Source organism: Coturnix japonica, chromosome 12 (assembly GCF_001577835.2).
Source record: "Coturnix japonica isolate 7356 chromosome 12, Coturnix japonica 2.1, whole genome shotgun sequence".
Lineage (NCBI taxonomy): Eukaryota > Metazoa > Chordata > Aves > Galliformes > Phasianidae > Coturnix > Coturnix japonica.
In genome coordinates, this window is record NC_029527.1 from 4,185,178 (window position 1) to 4,209,955 (window position 24,778).

Here is a 24,778-nt window from a genome sequence, read left to right on the forward strand (position 1 = left end):
AGTGGGAATCTGGGAGGAGGAAAAGGCCTCGGCTCAAGCACAGAGGATGAAAAGAGGCTGGGCAAACAGTAGAAGCAGCAAACAAGAAGAGAGAAAAGGCTTGGAAGCTGTGAGGAGAGGAGGGACCCCGGACCATTTGCTGCTGATCCAAGGAACTCAGAATAATGAATATGCACAGTAGAGGAAGGGGACACAGGAAGGTCCTGAGTGTTGCAGATGGATGGCTGAGCCCAGGGACTGCCAGGAGCGGGAAGAAATTCAGTAGTGGCGCTGAAAAGCAGGTGGAGGTGAGGGGTGGGTATAGCTGGGTGGGGAGGACAGTACACCAGGACAGGGACTCCATCCAGAGCTGTCAAAGGAAGGGACGAAGGGCACGGTGGGAAGAGGATAGGCTTGGCACGGAAAATGGGAGAGCGTAAGGAAGATAACAGGGCCAGATGCTGCTGTGAACAAAGGGTGAGGTCAGAGCAGTGGCCGAGTGGCAGACAGACACATGTACAAAAACAGAAAACAAGAGGCAGCTCCTGCCTGTGGTTTCTAGGTACAGTGCTTGGCTGCCTGCATTCAGGAGTGATTGATCACATTCAGACTTGTTCTATTTTGGCCCTGTGACTTCAGATGCTGTAATCTAAGCCCACTGTGTGCTTATCCTTGCAGAGTGGATAACGAGTCGAGCACGGGGATGATTTTGGGGAGACATGTCAGAGAGCTTGTCCCCAAACTGCATCTGTAATCCTGCCACTCCTCTCATCCATCATCAGGCTCATATAACGCTGGCAGCGTGCTTCCTGTTGGAGTGTTGTGAATTTTCAAAGGCAAAGTACACTATTGTTTAATAGCCAATTATTCACCGGCATTGATAAACAGGCTCTGCTTGTGATTGCTGCAGCAATTACTCACTCTCCTAATTTAGACACGAGGAAAAATTAATTCAAGCTTCCAGTTGATCATTTATATCTTTGGCTTCTGTAATACACATCACAGTGTGCTGAAAACAACTCCACCATAGAGGAAACTGATCTGGTCACATTGATAACGTGTTTTACACAGGTTCTGTCACTGAGTGGCACGACCAAGCCCAAGCTGAAGGGCTGGGGCTGGGCAGCTTTTTTTAGGCTTTGCAGTCGTCAAAATATGACAACCTTTATATTGAACCTTAAATTAAAAACAGAGATGAGGGATGTTAGTGTGGCCAGGAGGGAACTCCCGCTGCAGCTAAACAAGCAAATAAAGCGGCTCAAGGATGTTGAAGTAATTTGACCTTGCCTTTGCCCAGACCACCCTTTGAGTGCTGATGGACCCATCTCCAACATCAGACATCCAAGGCTTTGGGAAGACACGTGGGGGGAATGGCAGGGTGCTGGCTGTCCAGCTGAGATGGAAGTTGTCCCCACATACGGAAAGCTGTTAACAATCTTAGTGATGGTGAATTGCAAGCGTTGTGTTTGCTCTTTCTCATAATCCAGGAGCAGTGAGATGGAAAGGCATCCACACACAGCTGGGACAAGGAAACACTTTTATTTGTTTTAGCATTATTATTACAATTACTCTGCAAACTGGCTTTCTGTTGTGAAGGGCACAGGAATTTCGTGGTAACTGTGGGCTTGAGCCTTCAGCATCAGAGAGGGCAAGAGCAGTACCTGGGGAAATCTCAGGCTCTGCCCCTGGCCAAGTGCTTTCATTTTCAAGGCTGTGCTGCTGGCAGCTGTTCAGCTCCTTACCCAGCACAGGTAAGGAGGCAAAGCCCCTCCTGAGCCGGGTGAGGAGTGAGCACAGACAGCCCCTGAGCACAGAGCCCTCTGCCTCTGCACCTCCCTGCCTTTTGCCCTTCTAAATTTGGCTTTATTTACCAGGCTGCCCAGGAGAGGAGCAGGGGTGCAGTTGAGGCAAGGCTGGGGCAGATCTAGGTTTGGAACTAAGTGGCAGTGAGCTGTGTCCCCAGCAGACACAGCAGCACTCAGTAAAGGTGTTCCAAAGCAGAGCAAGCCCTGCAGCTGGGCTGTGAGCATTGGGATGGAGATGGAGCGAGGCCAGTACACTGCTCCCCTTGCAACAGGCCACAGTGAGGCTGGCCTCACACAGCAGCACCTCTGCCAGCCCTGCTGCTCCAGGTGTGGGTGATGGTGGAGCATTCCATGCTGTTACCCCACACCTGGGCTGAGGGAGGCAAGTAAAGAAAGGACTGCTTGGGGTTCCTCTTATCTGAGGCTGCCATGTGTGCTCAGGCACTGTGCAGTCCAGTTGCCCTGCTTGGCCAGCAGCTAAGTACTCTCTAAAGTTTATTTCCTGTCTTTATAGCAACTGTCTGTCCCTGTATTTATTTCGCTGAAAGCTATAGGCACTCTAAAAATAATTTTGGGAGTAATTATTGTCGCAGACTCTACAATGGCAGGTCGCAATCAGAGCGGCTGGGCAGTGGAGGATGCCTCTTGTCCAATCTCTTCTTTACAAGCTTCCATAATTCTTATTTTTATGGTCTGTGCTCAGGCATTCAGTGCTCCTCACGGCTGAGAAGAGCTGACGGCTCACATTGTTGTTACCTTGGAAGGGCAGTTATCACTGTTAATCCACCCTCCAAGGCTTTTCCTCAGGATAATTATTGTTGCAGTGATTCATCTTGCAGACCCTGCCCTTCCTTATTCGCACAAAATATCCTGCTCCCTGCGATATTTCTGGGTCAGGCTCGTGCCACACACGTGACTTCCTCTTGGGCACATAGACAAGAGAAGATGGATTTGGGAGTCAGCAAGGACAGGCCGGCTGCCCCCAGTGCACAGCTCCATGTGTACCCAATGGGTGCCACCAGTTGGGTGCCTCCAGGCGTGGTGACAACCAGGGCTGAGGGGGCACAAGGCTACTGCCGTGTTGGAAAATGTCACTGCTCCCATCTTCAGTGGAAAGCATTATCACCGGCACATCCTGGCATGTAATTTACTCATTTATTATTGTCTAGCATTGGCTTAATGCTTATGGTGCATTTCTAAGGTACTTAAAGAGGGTTGTGGTTTTTCAAGGAAACATAACTCACGGGGGGACAGGGGAGGGAGAATCCTGAAAGTCTTGGCACAAATTGAGTCAATTCTTACTGAACGTGAAAAACAGAACCTGTGCAGGCTTTGACATGAGCTGTGCATGGCCCGGAGGCTGCAAGGAAGGGAATATGCCCAGCGGACAGGATTACCGCACACGAGACCTGGGCTTGGCTGCTCCTGCCTGGCTTGGCGAGCTGCTTGCATGTCCTGCATTCCCGTGGGGTGCACCCAGGGACAGGTGGTACCAAGTCCCTGAGATCTCAGGCCCTCACCCTGCAGGTGGGGTGGGAATCAGTTCACACACTTGATGCAGTATTGCTCTGTCTGAGCTGTTTCCCAGCACAACCCAATGGTGGTCTGGTGGCAAGCTGCTACCACCAAACTCACTTGATTTTACTTCTGCTTCGGGGTGTAATTAAGGAAATTAAGTCTTTAGTAAGGGACAGAGAAAAGAAGGAAGAAAAATAGCAGCTTCAAGCATCTTGCATACAGTGTGAAAGGTGGCAACAGCAGCAGTTGGTCCTGTAGGAACCAACCTTCCTGTATACCCCTTCAAGGGGTATAAGCCAGTTGTGGAAGCTGTTCACTGTGCAGCAAGGTATCTGCTGATACATTGAGACTCAAGTAGGGTATGAAACCTGTTCTTTCTTTTTGTTCCTCCTATGTTGAAACATTTTTTTTCTATCTTTCATTTATTTATTTTTTTTTTAATAGGCAGTGTATTTTAACCTCACTGTATCAACACAGTCAAGCAGTAGAATACTTTTCCTGTACCTTTCCAATGCAGGTGGAGCACGATAGCAGTCTCCAAATACGGGTGTACAGCCTCTGGTATCAAGAAGTGACAAACAGCACACCCAGTGACACCCACAGAGCAAAAACCTGTGCACGTAGCAGCCTGAATGTGTTGGTAATGTGCTCCCAGGTGCACCCAACCTCTGCCCTCCAGCAGGTGCCATCCAGCAGATGGGAGGTATGAAACCCCTGCCCTTCATTTTATGGTATAGGGTTATGAATGGTGTAACTTATTAGTCTTTTTTTTTTTTTAAGTGAAATATTAGAGTGATTATTTTTTTATTCTCACATTTTTCTTATTAAAAAAAACTTAATGTAAACAGTAGCCAGAATGTTTTGTTTTGAAAATTCCTCCACAAGCCTATGCTTACATTTGCGCTGCAGTTGCTCAGAATGTTTAAGAGTGGTGGTTCAAAGAACTGAGGCTTTCGTGGCAGAACTGGGACTCAATCTGGTACCACTGACTTGACAGCAGAAGCTGTTGAATACTTGGAACAAACTTCAGTGTGTTGAAAATCCTTTTCTTTGGCACAGCAGTTCTGGAGCAACACCTCAGAGAGCAGTTCCTGGAGGAAGCAACACTTCTTTCAATGCCCAAAGCATCAAAGTTGGTTGTACAGTATTGAAATGAAACAGTTCACCTGGTACAGGTATATCTTATGTTGACTAGCTTCAAATGAGAGGTTGAATGGTCATCCATTGAAGAACTTGTACTGAACCTAAGAGCAGCTTTTGATTATTTTCTGTTGCTGAATTTGATGGAACAAACTTTGGATTGTGGAGGGACTGCACAATGACCGATCCAATATTGTTGTCCATGAGGGAAATTGTTCATTATCAAACCTGCTGATCAGCACTTCAGACTTCTTTATTTTCAGTTTTGGAAACTAATTCCTGAATGCTGGCATTTAGACCAGGCACACTGCAACTACAACATACTACTCAAGAGAGGCTTAGATTTGACTACTGTTATAGCTGCTACAAATGCAGCCTTAAAACACCTGGGATGTCTACCATGAGTCTGCAGTTTGACTACTCACTCAGTAAACAAGAAGCCTTTCTTAGCTGTGAGTAACATTAGGAAAAGAAATGTGTTAATGCTTATTAATCATCTCTTAATTCTTCATCCACGCTGACTTACATAATAATTAGTTGTGTACTGTATTTCAATAACGTGTACAAATGTATTTGTGCTTATTGTGAAATCCTGCTCACAGATTAAGGGAAGGATTTCCATGGACTTCAGCTGAATCAGGAATCAAATGTCTGCTCCTGTCAAAGGACAACCTTCCAAAGCTTGTTGCTGGCAGTTCATTCATGCAAAGCACAGAGCTCTACACAACTTCAGTGCTGAAACTTCTGCAGCCAGTTTAGATGATTTTTTTTAATAGCACCCTAACTGTGCTGTTAACGTGTTCCTTGCTTTTACACCCTTCAGATACTCATCTACTCTAGTTATTTCATGCTGTACTTATTTATTCATTACTTATTCTCATGTCTAGTGCTCCAACTATATTCATTTTATGTTTTGTTTTCCCATTGCTCCAATAAAGTTTGGTCTTCCTACTTCATTCAACAGTAGAACACATCAACTGGTGCAAAACCTTTGTATCAGAACAGCATCTCCAGCGTTACTGCACTGTTAAGTGCTGAAGTGGAGAAGGTATGAACAGCTGAAACGCTGTTCTGATCACTGCCACCACCACTGCAACAGAGACTACTCAGACATGTTGACTTTGCTTGTTTGCTCTGCAGTGGCAGCATTAACTGCGGGCTCTCTTATACTCTCCACAGTAGCTGCTTTTAACTTGACTCAGCCATGGGAAATGGAGGAACGGTGCATTTGTTCGAAACATGAAGAACTGAGGAACGACTGTCCTGTGTTATCTTTCTGTGCACTGTTTTCAGCAGCTCTGCATCACCTGTTTCACTGCTGCATAAATTATACAGCAATTTAGGCAGCATTTGCCAGCTGATGAAGTAATAATCAGGCTGGCATTACATCAACCCCTAAAAACAGCTTCACATCCTTTTTATTTAAAAAAGAAAGAAAGAAAAGTAATGTATCACGGAAAATCTCTGCGCTCATTTTGGTGTAAAATACTCTTTAGTGTTACGGACCAGGTCTTAACATCATCAATCATAGCTTAAATGAGAAGAAAGACAGTCGAAAAAGGACTATTTTGACATTGTACAAACTTCTTTTTGTTGGGAAGTTCATACTATGTCTCTTCTTCATCCCTTCTCTTCTGTGCACTCACCCTTCCTCATTTTAGGCAGCTCTGCAGGAAGAGCCACAGAACGTTCCAGTTGCACATCAGGCTTTGTGTGTTATAGCATTTGAGGATGCTGGGATCAGCACAATACTCTTTCACCTCCTGATGACAGATATCTCTCCAAAGGTGCTGTACTGAAGGGAGTAATAAGTCCTTAAGGCAATACAAAAAGGTAAGTGTAGCAGAAATGCTGAAACAGCCTGAACCAGTGATGGAGCCCCTGGTGGGAAGGCAGGGCCAACCCAGGGAAGCTCAGGTGTAAGCAATACAACACACCTGAGTGACTGGAAGGGGTGGAACCAGGATCCACCTCTTCCCAGACCTCATTTAAGGGCTGGCAGTGAAGGCAGGGGTATTTTGCTGGAGATCCTTTTCTTCTTTGTGCCTTCTGTGGGTAAGCAGAGTATTTCCTTTGTTTCTGTGTCTATAGCTGTCACGTTTGGGCATACCCTCAGTTGCTGTGGCCTAGGGCTTTGCTACTAAGGTGTCATTGCTGCGCTTCCCATTGTGTTACAGCCTTACATTAAGCATAAGGCTATGTGAACTCCCTTGATAGAACTAGGATTTGGAATTGCAGCTTCAATCCTTCTCTCTGCTCTGGTTTTATTGTTTAAATAATCAGCTTTTACACGCATATGTGTGTAATAGATTTGATGCCAGAAGTAGTATTTTTTTCAGCTAAGTTCTCCCATATCAGGTAGAACCATTTTGGTTCCCCAAAATACAGTCCTTAGATGCACTATGACTTGTTGCAACTTCCTATTTCAGCAGTCTTCAAATTAGCAATGTCTTATTTCTATGCATATAAACTCTATTTGCTTTCATGGGTTTCAATGTCAAAAACAAAACTCCAGTAACGTTATACATGCAACAAGAGCAAATCTCATTCATTATATTGCAACAAAACATGCATTGCTGTCTGATGCTTCCAGCAGTTCCTGTCACAACTTGTCTTCACAGAATGATTTCATGAAGCACACAACAGCTTGTTAGATGAAATCTGCTTTCTTGACTGACTCCAGCTGTATCATCTGCTGGGGCCCTTAAACCTTAGCAAAGGTCTGAAAGCTACACCTGGTACTGAGCCTTCTGGAGCTGAGTGGCATGATTTGGGAGTTTCAGCTGAGCCCACTAATATTCAGTCAAACTCTAGCAGAAAACACCTTTTAAGCAATGGTAAGGCTAGTGTATGCTGGAATATGCTCCTTTAGGAGTTTTTGTTATCTCAAAGCTATGCAGAAATCTTACAGTAACTTTTGTGGCAACACTATTTAATCTGGTGTCTGCCACAATGCTGGATCTGTAAGGAAGGACAGCAGAGGCGATTCTTAATGCATTAAGTTCACAGGTTGTGAACGTGGCACTAAGTACTCAGTCTCTTTAGAAATGAAAGTTTGCTAGTAATGTTTTCTGGTGTAGAAAAATCTCAGCAGGTGTCAGGTTTCATTGTACCAGGAAGATGTCTGAGCACACCTTCCTGCATGGGAAGGCAGGGAACACAAATAATTCTCTTGGGATGTGGATCAGCACAGAAGCCATATTCTATTTTCAGAGCTCTACTGGAATGCTTCCAAGACCACCATGACAAAACTACTTCAGTATGGGTGGTAAACGTGTCTCTACTGTTACTGCAGACTCTTCTGCACTGTTTGCTATGCATTCTTTAGCTACTGTTTCTTGTGTAGATGGATTCTTTCTGTGCTGCCACCTCATCCTTGGACCCCTCACTGGATACACAAGTGGAAAAAGGCAAACAAATCATGTGCTCCGCTAAGAAGATACCATTTGCAGGGTGGAACCTGCAGATGATCAAGGTAAGAAATAATCTGATTGTTATATGAGAGCTGAACCACAACATAATTCCTTTCTAGTTTGAGCCTCATCACTTAATCAAGCTGCTTCAAGTTATAAGAAAATGCCTGCACCTGCCATGGGTGAGAAAGCCAGACTAAGATGAGGGGCAGGGTTTAGCATCCTTAAATAAAGGACTAATTGACTATTTTAAAAGAATGAACTGAACATTAACAGGCTTATGCAGCTGCTGTTTTTCATCTAGTTATAGTCATTCCCTAGCACAGGCTTTAATAACATAGCATGGAGTGCTGCTGTAGCTAGCACTGACTTGCTTACGAAAGACTTGAATAATTGTACACCTTATACACAGTGTTCAGTATACTGAAGCTTTCAAGGCATTTTATACTGCAAGCACTTCAGGCTGTTTCTCTCCCTGAATGGTACCTGTTAATGCCTTACCAACTGTATGCAGAAATCAAGGTGTAGGCAAGAGAAGAGCTCACCTTCTCAAAACCCCACATTCATGAGCAACAATTAAAACTTACTCTCAGGTAACAGCTCTGGAGTAAGCAGAATTCCTACGCATTCAACAGTAATGTTGTAAATAAGGATTTGTCTCTTTTTCATGTCAGTCTTTCATATCAAAAATCACAATTTACATTGGAATTTTGTAGTTAACACTAATTCCTGTTAAAACTTTTTTGATATGGTCTTGATTTTTACTTCAATAGTACGAATCAGGTGTTATACAGGTGTTTTACTGTATAATTCACTTCCTTATTTTGTAGAAAGTAAAGTCAATTCACCATAAGAGTTCAATGAAATACTTTTATTGAATAAATCAAGCGTGTACATTTTGATGAATAGACAATTGCCATTAACACACTAAATATGTTTATAATATCTATGATTCTGTCTTGCCAGAACTTTTAAGAACTGGCTGCTGTAAGCATAAGCTATTGATCTTACATGATAATCAGCAGTTAAGGGTCTCTGTATCCAACAGCAGAGCACATCTGGGTGAAGCCCTACCAGAACAATGGTAGTACTGCACTGTAATTACATCAAGAAATTCTCATCTACTTCTCAACATACAACTTTACAGCAGATATGCAGTCAATCGCTTTGAAAACACTCCTGTAGGACAGCAAGCATTCCATGACAGAACACGATTTATTGGGAGAGCCTATTCCTGCTTGCAGGAACCCACCAGCCTACAGGTCAGTTCTAAGTTGATCCTTGGAAACTTCACAAAGCCAAAGTTAGGTGTATTATAGCTGCCTGTCTGAAGTACTTAGAATACTTAACTAAGATGGAAAACCTCCATCCTAATTGTAGGGAATTTGATCTTGCTCTTGGAATTTCTTTCAGTATTTTTGTTGTAAGTTATCACAACACTAATGTCAACAAAATGGACACATGTTCCTTGAAATGCAGCATTTCACAATACTGAATTCCAGTTAATAGTACTACGCTTGAGTCTGTACCAAATTTGCTGGGGTACCAGTTTTGTTAAACCTTAATATGCTTAGAACCAGTTCGTCACTTCTCTTCACATACCAAAGCTGCAGAGGTTAAGATGGAGCCAATATGGTCCTGGTGTTATAGAAAGCCCTAAGAAAGGCAGCAGGTTGTATAGTTACCTCCTTGTGAGCAAAATCCCTGCCCTAAAACTATGCAACCTACTACCTCTTCCTAGGAGCCCAACGCTTCCTTTTTGCAGTTCTTCTTGCATAGTCTTCACATGACTGTGAAGTCAGCTTAGCTTATCAGCTGCTTTTGGTCTTCTGCATTTTTAGGCTGGGGCATGTACTACAAATTTATAGTTAGCATGGTTTACCAGTGTTAACCAGTAACACTCCTGGCTTAAATACTTACTATTGGCTCCATTTTTTCATTCTTACTATGCTAAACTTTCAGTCCCAAAAACAGTTTCCGTAGTTTTCATGTTTTTCTGTTGTTGTTACAGATGTTGGTTGATTGCTCTAGGGCAGAAGCAGCCAGATGGGTTACACCTAGGGCTTACAGGGGAAGAACAATACCATATTTCTATGTATTCTTATAGAAGGAGTAACCTCTTCAGACAGAAGTTACAATTCTGGATCTTGGGTGCTCACATTTCATAGCTTTACATTCTCCTAAACAGTTGAAAGGATCAATTTTGGCCATTCAACACTTTAATCTTTGTATTACATTGTTTAAGTCTCACATGCTAGAAGAGCTAGAGAAAAATAAGCAGATTTATTAATGAAGTATAACTGTAAGTTTTCCAGCTTCTACTGAACAGCCACAGAATGTTAATGTATTACAGAAATTAAAACAGTTTATGTCATAGTGTATAAGCTTGAGCCAAGACCAATTTTAGATTCAAAACCAAATTGTTTTAGAATGATTTCCAGTATATGGTGTACTCAGTTCTATATCTACTAAGAGATGCATTGTTGATGTCCAGACAGCACTGTGCCACTCACCTTGGAAGAAAAGTCGCATTAGTCAAATGAGGTTTGGGGTTTGTTCCATTCAAACTGATTGTTCATTAGTGACGGGACATACAGGATTAATTTGATACTCTACAACCCTAAACTTATCTGACAAATCAACTTTTACTCAGTGTGGGAACAAACGACAGCAAAGGACCGTAGTTTGTTTTACTCCTCAGGGAAGGCAATAGATTGTATAGTTATCTCCTGAACAGGGTAAAATAACTACCCTACAACTATACAATCTACTACCTCACTCTGACAGAGAAGCATGTACTTAAGCTCTTTGCTGAAGTAGCTAACCACAGTCTCATTCTAGAGTATTAATATTTGATGCTTCAGTTAGCAATCTTAACACAGCTTATTAGAACATCAACCATTTGTATTTGATTACCCCACCTTAAAGGAATCAATTTATTCTTTTATTTTATCCTTAGAGAAGATAAATTAACATAGAAAGTTAGAAAAATCCAGAAGTAATTACCTGTAGGTGTTGCAGAAATATTTGTCTCCTATAATAGACACTCCAAGTACAGAAGATTGGTAGAAACTGACACTGCTTAAAATGGAATGGTCTCCACTGTTGATTTTTCTGCTGCTTTAGGAAAGACAGTAGATTGTATAGTTATCTCCCAGTTGCGGGTATGACCCTAAAACTATACAACCTACTACCTCATCCCACAGTGCAGGCATCTTCCGAGGTGAGGTCCAAAGAATGGTGCTTTAAAAAAGACAACTTCAGCTAACAGCAGACATTTACTGTGTACAGTACTGGTCACAGGAGAACATTCCCTTCTCTCTCCAGTCATGCAGTAACGTTACTGTAAAGGTAAGATTCCTTCATTTCTAAAGCTTACCAACTGTTTGGGTCTTAATGTATTTCATCTTTAGACACTTAGCAAGCTGCAGCAGTCACAGCAACTGTAGTCATTAAAACTGTAGTCATTAAACTTGTCTATTACAGGAAAAATACTATTAGCGTTCCACAGATGTAATCTCTCATCTGAAACTGTAAGAAATTGTCCATGAGAAACATCACATGCAGGTTAAAAGTAATAAGATCTAGGACCACAACCATGCAGCTCATATATGTGGATCGGTATAAGAACCTAATATTTCTTAAGAAATCACTTTTTTATTTAAATTCTACTTAATAACTATTTTTAAAGTATTACTTTTTATTAAACTTATTAAGGCTTTATGACATAATTGTTAAAACGCCTTACCAAAAGGCCACTTAAAAAATACACTGCCTCTAGATCAGAAACAGTTGTGCTCCTCTGACTGTTCCTTACAGAGCTTTAAAGCCAGTTTCTGCATTACCAGAGCTCAACATGACCTCAGGCTAAAAAGTCTTACAATACTGAAATCAAAATACTTGCCAGACTGATGTGACTTACAGTCCCCTCCTTAGCAAGGACATCTTGAGAACAGAGCTGAAGAAGAAAACTGATCATTTTATCAACATAATTTATAAGATAGCTGAAAGTGTTGACTGAAATGCACAGATTTTCAAACGTTAAATACATGTCGTGCACATACTTCATCCCAATTCTGAGCTGAGGTTTTCAGACCAGTCATCGAACAAAGCCTTGATAGAACAAGAGCTCCTAATGCATGTTAATGTCCTTGCCAAAAAACACAACGCGTGATCCAATGCATTAATATACAAAGGGATGACGTTATTCCTTGAACAGAGGAAAAAAATGAAAGTGCTTTCCAGCCCCCTCAGAGCTTTACTCCAGAATCCTTTGTACAAATATTGATGACAAATTCTGGTGAATCACACTTCGAGTCTTGCTTGTAACCACTTACAAATCAGAACGTATGTGTTAGCACACACAGATGGACATAAGCATTTCTAAACCAGAAATAAATTACAACAGTAGCACTGGGATAAAGGCAAATGACAAGGGAGCACTGGCATGTAGCACATCCTTTGAATTAGCTCAGTTAGGCATCCTGCTGTCAAGCAAAAATTTGGTAAGGATGCTGACAGTCCTTTCACAGTTCCTTCTTTCTATACGCACACCTTCCCCAGCTGAGGAGGATTCATGCAAGGAGCCCATTCCTACATGGGAGAGGCACTGCTGAGGCCTCTGCCCAGTCAGCTTTGCTACAGCCTTGATTACCGTTTTCAGGCTGTCATTTAGTGATTCCATGAAGTCCAAGGTAGTTCAGTTCAGGTGGATCTTTAGGATGAAGCTGCTGCTTCTCTGATGTGCTGAAAACATTTGAAGCGCTTTGGAAAAACTAAATAATGTTACTGCACCAAAAAAAAAAAAGGCATTTAAAGAATATAAAACATATAAAATATGTAAGGATCCTTGTGAGTTTCCTTTTTTAAAGTGAACCCAGGAGGACGCTAAGATTAGTGAAGAGATTATAATCTGTAGCATTACCACCCCTAGACGGAGTTAACTAAAAGCCTAAACAGATTTTATTATTATTATTGCTACTGACAGTAGGACTTCTCAATTAAGTTCTGTTATAGGAAATTCTAATCTATTTTCTATTGCCGCTGTGAGACTTTCCTGTTAGGTACGTGCAGCTCCTGATGCATCTGTCTGCTTTTGGCTTCCAGAAACAAGATCCTTTCATCTCTTACAGGACTGGAAGGGGATATCTATTGCTTAAGGTCAAAAACGTCCTTGAAAAAATATTTTGAATGACATCCAACTGTTATCTGGTGGTTATATGCAATAGACTGGCTTGAGATCGATGGTGAAGTGCACACAGGGCATGAGGAAAACCTCATTCTGCAACAAATACACCTTATGAAAGATCATCATGTATCCTGCCTTTTAGCTACAGGAGAAAAGCAGTTTTATTGATGGTACATTACTCCGGTAGGTACTTACTATCTTTTTATTATTATTATTCTGTTTAATAATAGAAAGGCATACAACTAAAAGAATCAAAAATTCTAGTCCAAACTGTCTCTTGAATGTTGTGTGACATTCATGCAAGGTCCAGCCCAGCAGCATTGTGCTCCACACCAGTTCTGCAGTTAATGGTTATTTGACATAGCTTTTAAAAACAGTCTCACCTAAGTTGCATTGTTCCTTTCAAGGAATGAGATCTGCCAGGTTTCCCTGATGTTACACATTACGTATTCCTGGCACAAATGGGCAGAGAAGCTTGACGTACTGCATGCCTGATAAATTATCCTCCTGGCACAGCCTCTACTCCTTTGCTATCTTCTCAGCTTCATGTGAATCTGCTATGGCATACATCCTTACATTGAAGTCACCATGCTGATGATATCATGCCTGAGTACAGCACAGCTGTTTGTGCTACCACCATCAGCACGCTCACTACTTTAGCTGTAAACACTTCATAATTTTCTATTTTTTAAGGAATACATATTTGTTTTCCTTATCAACTTTGTTGTGTTCAAAATTGCTTTTTTCCAGTCACAACGTGCTTGTATTTAAAAATCCGCCAAGCAGAAGTGAAGCAAATGGCACTGTAATTGTGCAGCTATCATGGAGAATCAAATGAAGCTGACCAATATCACTGCCACAATTTCCCCCCAATGACTTGGTCGCTGCAGCCCTGTGCTGAGGGCACAGCGTGTGCTCAGTGCACAGCTTTAACCACATGGTGGAGCTCTAGCACCAACATTACAAGCAGTAACACCAACTTCTGATGCTTTTGCCCCATAGTTTCAGTAGCATCACCTGCACTGGAGCTGTACTTTGGTGAAGGAATTTCTGCCACCTTCTCCATCCCCATGTGAGGACCCCACACCTCAAGCTTCCACAGTGAGTACATGCAGACTTGCAAGCTTCCTTTTTTATTTGGACTGGGGGGTATTTGGGGATTGGAGGCACAATAGTGCAATGCAAACTTAATTATCCTCCACATTGCGTCCCCTCTAGTATAGCTGCCCCTATAGTGCTGTCACACACTACAGCCATATCTCATCACTCCTTCCAAAAGAGTGTTAAGGTCGCATAATTGCTGAAACAAAAGCTTTATTTAGTGTGAGTTAAAAACTATTTAGTTTTGGATTGTACTTTGTTAAGATTTAATACTGTGCTTGTCTTGATAGAGCCTTACTCCTACTTAGCATCCAAGAGAACTGACAAAGGATAATCTATTAGATTTCCTAAAGGAATCTAAAGGAGAAACCTGTATGTGTATATATATATTACATATATTACATATATATATATATATATATATATATATATATATATATATATATATATATATATATATATATATATATATATATATATATATATATATATTTGAAAGCTCTAAAACAGTTCTAAACTGTATAGGGGAAAAAAACCTGCTGGAATTTACATGTTCTCATTTAGTGCACACACTACAACAGCAGCATTCTTAATCAGTCTGTAACCTGTGAAATAGAAGGAGAAGTAGTTCAAGCCATAGTTACAATATATTTGTATCCCTTACAGTGTGGAAGGGACAAAATGTGACTTTGAAAATAATTCCATTTCATTTCAGTGTGACCCTAAAAGTTAAATGCTTTATCCTCCCACTTGATTTTGTCCATTTTGCAGCACGGAATAAATAACCTGAAGCTGAAAGGGTGTAGAAGCAACACTTCTTATTCTAACTTCGCTTTACTGACATCTGTTGTTATGTGGTGTGCAGATAAACAGATGCATCAATTTAAGGTATGTAATGCTGTAGTCTGTCCTTCTACAAAAAGACCATTAGGCCACCATCTGTAAACAGCTTGTTACCGAAGACCATTTCACTCTCATGTTTAAATTCAACTTTAAGAAACTCAGTAGATAAAATTAAGTACAGCAGAAAAGACGAAGCTTTAAGTTTAAAACAAACAAAAATCATGTGTGATGGTTAGGACTAAAGCAGATGAGTTTCTTTTTTTCCTCTGTGCTAAGTAAATTCACCTACAGTGAAAACAGGCCCCATCCAAGAAAGCAAACATGCTTTAACCAGAAAGCAAGATGTGGTGATGAAGGCCAGAAGCCTTAATAACAGTCATCTGCTTATGCCCAAAACCTTAAAATATAGTATTATTAGTATTTATTCGGTATGTACGTATGTTATTTTCAGCATTTATTTGGACACGGCCGTCCATTTAGCAGTAATACACTGGAGTAAGTGTAAATGTGCACACCATACAAATCACAGATATGCATTAACTCTAAATACAGGCAGGGCTGAGTGTCCACTAGATTAATACCTCTGAGCGTCAGCAGTAACACCTTTATCTCACATCTCCACCAGAAATACCAACCTTTTCCCAAAAATCTACATCCCACTTACATTGAATTGCTTTAATACAAAGCATCCCGATTTTGAGTAATTATAACGTGAATTATTACTGGTTTGTTCCATTTGCGATTATTGTGTTTGATTTTCACTTATTTTTCTGACCGTGTCGTTACAGAAGGAATATAAATATCCAGGAACACAGCTTGAAAGAAATGAGGAGTCACTACTGCCCACTCATGCGTGGAATGAAGCACATCTCCTGCAGGAAAGTAAAGTATGTGATCATGATTAATAATTTTGAACGTGAACAAAGAATGACAGGAATGCAAATTCTAGGAACTTCCTCTGCGTGCACTCAGTTTTTATCTTAGCATTAAACTGCCTGCATCTAAGCGAGCATTAATACTTTAGTTCTCAAAGCAAACTACACAAGTGAATGCTACGTATTCTAAGTTTAACCCTTTCTGTGCTATTCAAAACTAAGCCCTATTGATGCATTTCAGCTACTTATCGTTTAGAAATTGCCTCTAGTTATAGCCATAAACCAAACACTCCGCTCCAGTTAGATTCTTGGTATTGGTTTTTTATATGGTTTGGTGTTTGATAGAAACAAAAAAACAAACAAAGACTGTGCCGAGTGTTAAAATCAGTGCATAATTAAGTGTTAAAGAGCAGAAACCAGGGTTTCTTATTTACTAGTGCACAACTACAAAAGAGCAAAGCAACTGCACTGTTTCAGTTGAGAAAGCAGAATGGAATAAAAAAGTCTCTTGAGGCTTCTAAATACTCAGTGAGTGCGACTGGCTGCAGCCACACACAAAGACTCACAGATCTGGGTAAAGACATTGGGAGCATACTGAAAATGCAGCTGAAAACTTGTGTGTAACGTGCCATCTGAACTCAGCTTTTGCAGTTCTGTGACATGGCAGATAGATCAGGTTTTCACATTTCAGTTTCAGCGTTCACTATGTATGCAGCATACAGTAGGGTACTGAGGTGGCTAGAGCCTAAGCAACATGAGGTAATGCACTGCATTAAGGGAGACAACCACACTGTGATGTCTTATTTTCACAAATCCTTTTGAATACGTTTCTCAGTCAATACACTGGCAGTACAAACGTGGACATGAGTGTACTGCAGTTTAGCTACAGCTCCAAACGCCATATGGTTCTTAAGGTGTTTCTCAATAGAAACCATCAGTTCAGTTGTTTGATCCTGCTTCAAACAGGAATGTGCATTTTATTACCAATAAATGCACGTGTCTTTATTCACTAGATCTGTGTCTCTTAGGACATGCTATGTTGGTAAGCAGGCAATACTTTTGTTCCAGCAAGCCCAGTAAGTTTATCAGAATGCAGATAACTGAAAAGTGTAAGAAATATAGGATTGGTTTTTAAAGATGAAAACTTACTGATACTTTATTGGCAACGTTTGAATTTACCAAAAGACTTAATAATGGTTGTTTTTCTGCTTAGAATAGCAATTAAGAAAGCCCTTTTACCTATTAATGGCAAGTTACAAGCAGCTTGTTTTGCATAAGGGCTGCATGTTAATGTAACTATTACAGCAATTCAACAAACGTTCAAGTTAACACACATAAGAACATGTAATAATAATAATTCTGTGTTATGTTATTAACTGACAACACAATTTGACATCTGTTGCCCTTTATCTGCAAATGAAATGATGTTTCTCTGCCAACAGAGGCAAATACAGAAGGCATTTATCCAAAGGTAAGTGAAAATAAGGATACTGCTTGGTAGTAGTAATACACAAAGTAATGGCATGATGGCTCTGTTTCCTTATGCCAAGTCTCTGGTCTTATGTAAAGTAACTTCCTAATATGACTATATGCATTGCTATTGCATTTTAAGATATTTGGTGAACAGATTTATAAAAATATCAACCCCAATACTGCTAATTGATGAAAATGACATTAAGATAGCTACTATAGAGCCAAATCTATATACATATATACATTATTAACCCTCTTGAAAGCTGATTGCTGGAGAAAGGCTGCAGGGCTTGGAGCGGCTGCTTCAAACGAGCCCAGGGAGCTGTGGCTGTCCCATTATATGGGGCTACACAGGAGCTGCTCACCTACTTGAGAGAGTGGGAGGGATGCTCTATTCATTCAATATTGCTAACAAGATATTATTGATTCTGGAAGGTCAGACAGAATCACAGAATGACCCGGGTTGGAAGGGACCTCAAGGATCATGTAGTTCCAACCCCCCTGCCTGGCAGGGCCACCAAACATACACCTTTACTAGATCAGGTTGCCCAGGGCCCCGTCCAACCTGGTCTTGAACACCTCCAAGGACGGGGCATCCACAACCTCCCTGGGCAGCCTGTTCCAGGGCCTAACCACTCTCCTAGTAAAGAACTTCCCCCTAACATCCAACCTAAATCTTCCCTCTTTTAACTTAATAGCAAGCCACGGGGAAATGGTTTTATCAGCCCTTTCCAATAGTTTACTCCTCTCCTGGGTCTAAGTTCCCTTCAGGTATTGAAAGGCTGCAATGAGGTCACCCCGCAACCTTCTCCAGGCTGAAGAAACCCTGTTTGGATACAGCGTTGGCTTTGACCCCACGTTATAAGGCACCATTATACAGGGTCACTCCCCCCCCCCCCGCTGTGCTGGGCCCAGACCGAGCTCAGCCCGGACCCCCCCTAGGCCAAGGTCTCCGCGGCCTACACACATGCTAGCGGAAGTGACGTACCCCAGCACTGACAGCATCCGCAGCCTATCACAGGCGGGCGGCGCGGTGTGGCAGCCAATCAGGATCGTTCGGGGGCGGTACTTCCGGACCTTCAAGTTAGTCTGAGGAGAGAGTGGAAGGTGGGGGGGGAGGGAGTGGAATCAAACCGCCTCCATTACGGCCGCACATCGCCTCCTGCCGCGCCCCTCCCGTTAACCCAGCACCCCTGAGTGAAAGGGGTCGGGGTTGGGTTCGCAGCGGGATGTGGTTCCGTTCCTTTTCTCTCTCATCCCGCCTTGCCCGAGCCCGGCCGAGCCCGCAGCTCTCACCGCCCGCCCGTTACCTGCCGCAGGGACCCGGATGGAGTCGCGGCCGCTCCTGCCGCCGCTCGCCGCGAGGCACCACGGGAAACCGCGACGCGCCCCGCGCCCTCCTTCCCATTGGTCGACGGACTACAAGCGCCACCCACAAACGCATCCGGGTAGGGGGGGCTATTTGTCCATCAACTCCTCTCTCACGCTCTCATTGGGTGTTGGGCAGCGAGGCACCGCCTCCACCTGGAATGCTCATTTCTGATTGGCTAGCTGGAAAAAGGAACCCGCCTCCCTCCGCCATTTATTGGAGGCGGCATGAGCGCGCTCCTAAAATGGCGCCCCCCGGCGGCGCGGTAGGGGCTGGTGATACGGGTGGGGCCCCACAGCCCCAATGTTGTTTGTGGGTCAGTAAATGCTCCCAGAGATACATATTGAGTTTAAAATCAGCCTTCAAACACAGATAACACCTGTATCTCTTAATTTTGACCAGTATGTTTCATTTGACTGGTTGTTCAGGCTGGAAAAGAGTAGTTCTAGGGAGAACTCGTTGCTCTCTCCAACCCCGATAAACTATAATAGATATAATATATAGATAGATAGATAGATATAGATATTATCTATATATATATATATATATATATTATAGATCTATATATAGAGATATCTATATATATTATATAGATATATTGATAATATAGATATATATTAGATAGATATTATCTATCTATATATTATATCTGTATCTATATATATAATATATAGATATTATCTATCTATCTATATATTATATATATACAATATAGATATAATATATATAGATAATATAGATATATATTAGATAGATAGATCATATATATAGATATAGATATAATATATAGAGATAGATAATATCTATCTAATATAATATATATCTATATATGTGTAGATAGATAGATCTATAATATAGATAGATAATATAGATATATAAATATGTAATATAGAGAGATATAGATATAAATATATCTATTATAGTTTATCGGGGTTGGAGAGAGCAACGAGGTCTCCTATATATCTATAATAATATATAGATTATATTTTAGAGAGAGAGAGAGAGAGAAATATAGATATATATTGATATATGTAGATATATTTATAGAATGTGTATGGTTAAGTCCTTATGCACATGGTGTCCCATAGTGCTTCACCAATATTTATATTTTATATCACATATGTGAGAAGGGAACATGGAGCCTTGTTTTCAGTGACCACAGGACCTGCTGGGCAAGGCCTGCAGTACAAACTAAGGAGCAATGCCTCCAAAGCCAAAAGTTAAACCCAAATGCACTTTTCATCCTTGTTCAGGTAAAACTTTGTCGCATGAATTTTGCCGGCTGTTGATTTACGTTTTCTTTTTCACATTCAGGTGTAATTTGATTCGTTTTCTGGTGAATACAGAAGCAGCAGCACTCGGTTGGGTGAGAAACTTCTCTCAGGTCTCGGCCAGGCATCTTTCATAGCTCCTGCACTTCCACTGCTGGTCACAAGATGGGCTCATAGCACCCAGGAACGACGTTTGTTGCTCTAAAACACGCAGCAGTGACGAGGTATCATCTCTGCACTTACTTTATCCAGGCTCTTCTTGGCACATAGACAACAATTACTAGATATAGCCGTTATGGAGTTTCATATGTAAATTTAGATGTCCATTTCTATTAATGTACAGGTTCTGCACTCCGTAGTGACAATTACTGGTGAGAGCTAAGGAGGTTGATTCCTATCTAGCAATGCCAGTCTGTCCATTTTACTGTAATGCTCGTGGTCTAGGGTTACTGAATGATTTTCACTAGCTAGGTAGTTGTTTTGAAACTGATTAGAGAACATTGAAAGGATGTGGCTTGAAATGTCGTATTCTAGGAAGAGACTTTGATTTTGAAACAGCCCAAATAGTTCTGCTCACCTTACTCTGTTTTCAAGGTCTGATGGCAAATGGAGAGTTTAAAGCCCTTTCCTGAGCTAAAAGTGGACTCCAGATGGTGACAGTAAACACCATGGACATATACAGTTAGTATGAGTACCACAAAGAAAAGAAAGTAGATTTATAAACCAGTTATTATGACAAGGCTATATTTGATGTATTTCTCTACTGCAGCGCCTTTGAAGGATGCAATGGTGACAGTTATTTAATCTGCTGTTAACAGCAGACCTCAAGATCTGTTAAATATTTCTCTTATTTTAAATTTTCTGAAAGGGGTTATTTCAGTCAGTATTTATTGTCCCCAAAGAAAAATCAAGCATCATTAATGTAAACATACTGAATACATAAACGTTAACTCAGTCCATTCAAACCTTTTGTACCATGGCACTGAACTTATGGCAACTGTGTAACTTGTACAAAGCATAGGTTGCCAATTACAGAGGTTTCTAAATAATAAATACATCTGAAATCAAGTGAACGTTTTGTAAAGTAAAACAGTACTAGAATCAAAAAGCTGCAGTACAATCAAATGGGAGCTGTTCCTTAGAGCCACGTAGATAGAACAGTTCACAATAAAACTCCCTCTAAAAAAATCAAATGTTTAGTTAATAATGGCTGCCACCTAATATTAGGTAAATCATGCAAGACAGCACAAAATACAGTAGCTGGAAAATGCAAAATGATTTGGTAGAGCCATCCAGTCCTTCAGCATCGCTGCAGAAATCAAGAGGGATTCTCTGTTCCTTCCTTCAGCTTTTTTCTTTTTTCTTCCAGTGTTTGCTTAAATACTTTTTTCAGGGTATTGTAAACGTGTGGTCCGTCTTCGGAATCAAAGCTGGTCTGATAAAAGGAAGAAATTGAAATTCAGTTGTTAAATAATGCAGAGATGAGCAACGTTTAGAAAGAATAAATCAGTTTTCAGGTCCATTGAAACAAACACAAACATGGAGTACTTTTATTATGGACTACTCAATGGTAAATAGCTTTGAGTTTTTATTTGCCTAAACATTGAAACAAACTAATGAAGAAATGCTATGATTACTTTAACAGCTGGCATGTCTGTAGATTAACAAGAGATTAGGAAGCAAAATGATGAACTTTCTTTTTAAATACTTCCACCTGCTGAACTGCAATGTAATTTTAGAATGCAATTTAATCTGATGGGAAGAATCAAAGTAATACAGCCGATTGAAGCCTTTGGTAAGCTATTCCCAGTGCATTTTTATTCCCGTCACTTAAAAATCATCTTTTCCCTAGTATGAAGAAGTCCATGAATTGGAAGTGATCCAGAGACAGAAAAAGGAGACAAAAGGACTATGGCTCCAGTGACAGAATGGGGTTTTGTTGAAAATATTCCCTCTCTTTTATGTAGGATGGTGACCACAAACTCTGAGTGGAGACAGCACGAGTCGAAGTCCTTTCAAGCGTGAAGGGACTACTGTCACTTTTACTGCTCTGCTGACTCATGATTTAAACAAACAAATACAATGCCTTGGACAAACAGTTACTTGCCTTAGTGAAAGCTTTAATAGCACGAACAAGTAAGGCCTCCTCCACATCAGCTGGTAGTGTTTGCAAGTTCACCACACAGTGTAAAATACAAAGGATGGTCTGACACTGTTCCTGGTGGATAAAAGGAACAGCAGCTCATTAGAAGAAATCTCTTCATGAAAAACATTTCACTTTCTTTTTTTGTTTATTGCTGTTTAAATATCTGACTGTGCCTTCCTGTATTGAAACCTTCAGGTGTAGGAGATGAGGAGGGAATTTGCACAAGCTTAAAGAGCTTCCATGCAATTGTTAGAGTCACAATGGAAGAAAATCTTCTGTGTCTCAAACCTCTCTGGAAATTTCTGGGAGATCAGGCGTTCTGCAGACTTGGTATCCCAAGGTTGCCCACATGAACAGCAACGCTCATATGAGGTGGCACAGAAATAGAGACATTAGATAGTTTCAGCCTGAAATACTATGTATAGGGCTCTTTTCCCAACATTGCACAATCTACATCTCTTCCTGTCCTACCATGTCTCCTTCTGCTGGGAAATGGGGAGTGCGCAAACAACTGTGTTCCCAAAGAACTGAGTTTGTGTAGCGAAGAGGTCAAGAGTAGAGGTGTGTCTTTATTTACCCTGCATCCAGCTCTTTGGGGAAAGCACAGTTAGGTAGCTGCATACCTGTTTTCATGGGATTTTCAGAACATACAGTTCTGACTTACATAAAGAAACCTGACCTGGATTCTGAACCTTTGAATTGGCAAACTTCTCGTATTCCCTTTCCCAGCTCTTCCAAAACTGATGGATCAAGATGTTTGCACAGCAAATACTTAGCACAGCTGGCAAGAGTTTATATTAACAAAAGCCATCCATCAAATCACAGGGCAGAAGATTCTTGTCTTTCCCTTGGATCTCCCAATTGCCAAACTGTCAGGCACATAAGCTGAAGATGAGCTTCTACTAAATAGGGTTCAAAGATAACTGATACTTCTTATAATATTCACCACTACAGTGTTGATTAAACTCATTTAATATCAAAATAATCTCCATTTTGATTTTTAAAAGAGATTGAAGGTGCCTTTTGAATGTTTAATTCCCATGTTTAAAGGTCACAAGTGAATAGACTAACAAAACATGCTCAAACAACGCACTGACATATAAAACATCTACCTTTCTCAGTAAGTTAAGTGCATCTTGTGATTCAATGGAATTTTTTGCCAACATGTCAATATCATCTTTGGATATAATAGGCTCTTTCAGTTGCTCTATCCAGGACCACATCAAGCTACAGAGGATGAAAGGATCTCTCTCAGTAGAGATTTTATCCCAAGCTCCATCTCGAGAATTCAGTTCTTTCTTTAAAAAAAAGAGAGAGAGAGAAAAGGAAAAAGAAACTACAAATGCATCATCTATTTACTTTTGCTTATATTCCCTTCAATTGCAACAGTACTTGGCTGCTTACATTCCAACATGAAAAGAAGACTTAATGGTTACAAAAAAAAAAAAAAAAAGAACGTTTTTCTTCCAAGACATCAGCATTAATCAGCAGTGATACAAATGATTATTTAAAACAGAAGGATGACGTAAGTAGTGCAGCTCAGAATCTCCCTGTTACCTCTCAGAGTATATAACACAGCACTGGATTCCTACCAGGAGGAATTGGTTTTGAGAATAAGCAGTTAAATTTCTCCTGAATTACAGGCAGAATCCTCTGATTAGTTCAGAGAAAGCAGTGATTAAAAACAACATAGTTAACTTAAAATCTGTGGTTTACTTTTATGCTACTAGGAGCTAAGTTAAACCACAGATAACAGCATCAGTTTTCATTAGTTAGTGAAATGGATGAACACAACCAGAAAATATGTTCTAACCTCCTCTTAGGTACTGAAATTTGTAGATTCATTTCACCTACTATTGAAAGCATTGACTCCGAACTGACAAATACAATCATTTTCTTAACCGGAGCATAAATCTGTGTTCCAGTGTGCCATTTCAAAGCATGTGGTGGCATTTTTGCCATTCTAAGAATTAACCTCGGTGAAAATATTCACAATACGTAACACTGAATGAAATTTAAAATTACCTGCCACATTTCTACCTTCTGCTTCACTTCATCCTCTTCCAGAAACTCATTTATATTTGCAAGTGCTTTTGCTGCCAGAACTCTTCGAGCTTCCAAACTTAATTCTGACTGCAGAACAATGTGTGGAATTGCCTCTGACGGATCTTTGCTACCTTGGCTTTCACATCCAATGGAAAAGTTCACTTTAGAAGAAGAAGAAGAATCAGAGTCCTCAGAGACACAGGCTCTTCTGTTGTACATACGAGTCTCATGTTCCTTCCTATGGCCAACCTCATTGGTAAAATTATGCCTTGGTGTTCCAGGCTCCCTGGTATAGTGGAGTGATGCTAGACCTGAAGAAAAAGTTCTGCTGCGTTGTACTTCTTTGGTAGAATTCCTTCTCTGATAAAGTGAAGATCCATCTTTTTGTCCATCCAAATTAAACTTAGTTTGATTCCAAATTGTACATGTATTACGCACTAATGCTTCTTTATTTAAATCCAGCTGTGGCTTTTGTTCTTCTGTGGCAGAATTCTCCTCACCACTGTTCTGCTTAAGTTTGTTGCACAGTAATATCTGAGCAGGTACCGTCCAAGCTGTTTCTCCTTGCTCTAAGAGAAACTCAGTTCTCCTTAAGTCTGAGTCACTGTAGC

General features: G+C 40.9%; 1 protein-coding gene and 2 long non-coding RNA genes across 6 annotated transcripts in view; 1 reads left to right on the forward strand and 2 right to left on the reverse strand.

The window, feature by feature from the left end:
* Window positions 1–4,128: 4,128 nt before the first annotated feature.
* On the forward strand, window positions 4,129–12,675 carry LOC107319708. Its single transcript, XR_004308746.1, has 2 exons — window positions 4,129–7,917; window positions 11,062–12,675. It is a non-coding gene; the product is annotated as an uncharacterized LOC107319708 (long non-coding RNA).
* A 2,307-nt stretch (window positions 12,676–14,982) lies between these two features.
* Window positions 14,983–18,743, reverse strand: LOC116654006. The gene is made up of 3 exons (XR_004308745.1): window positions 18,646–18,743; window positions 18,324–18,424; window positions 14,983–15,859 (listed from the first exon to the last, which is right to left on the reverse strand). It is a non-coding gene; the product is annotated as an uncharacterized LOC116654006 (long non-coding RNA).
* Window positions 18,744–20,845: 2,102 nt separating this feature from the next.
* The window catches only part of PTPDC1 (protein tyrosine phosphatase domain containing 1), a 17,165-nt gene continuing 13,232 nt past the window's right edge, over window positions 20,846–24,778 (reverse strand). For all 4 annotated transcript variants that reach the window (XM_015874793.2, XM_015874790.2, XM_015874792.2 and 1 more), the window contains 4 exons: window positions 24,147–24,778; window positions 23,234–23,419; window positions 22,083–22,193; window positions 20,846–21,410 (listed from right to left, as the gene is read on the reverse strand). The exon at window positions 24,147–24,778 is cut by the window's right edge and continues 588 nt beyond it. In XM_015874793.2, the coding sequence (XP_015730279.1) occupies window positions 21,294–21,410; window positions 22,083–22,193; window positions 23,234–23,419; window positions 24,147–24,778 (1,046 nt within the window). In that variant the 3' untranslated portion in view covers window positions 20,846–21,293. The remainder of the gene's footprint in view (window positions 21,411–22,082; window positions 22,194–23,233; window positions 23,420–24,146) is intronic.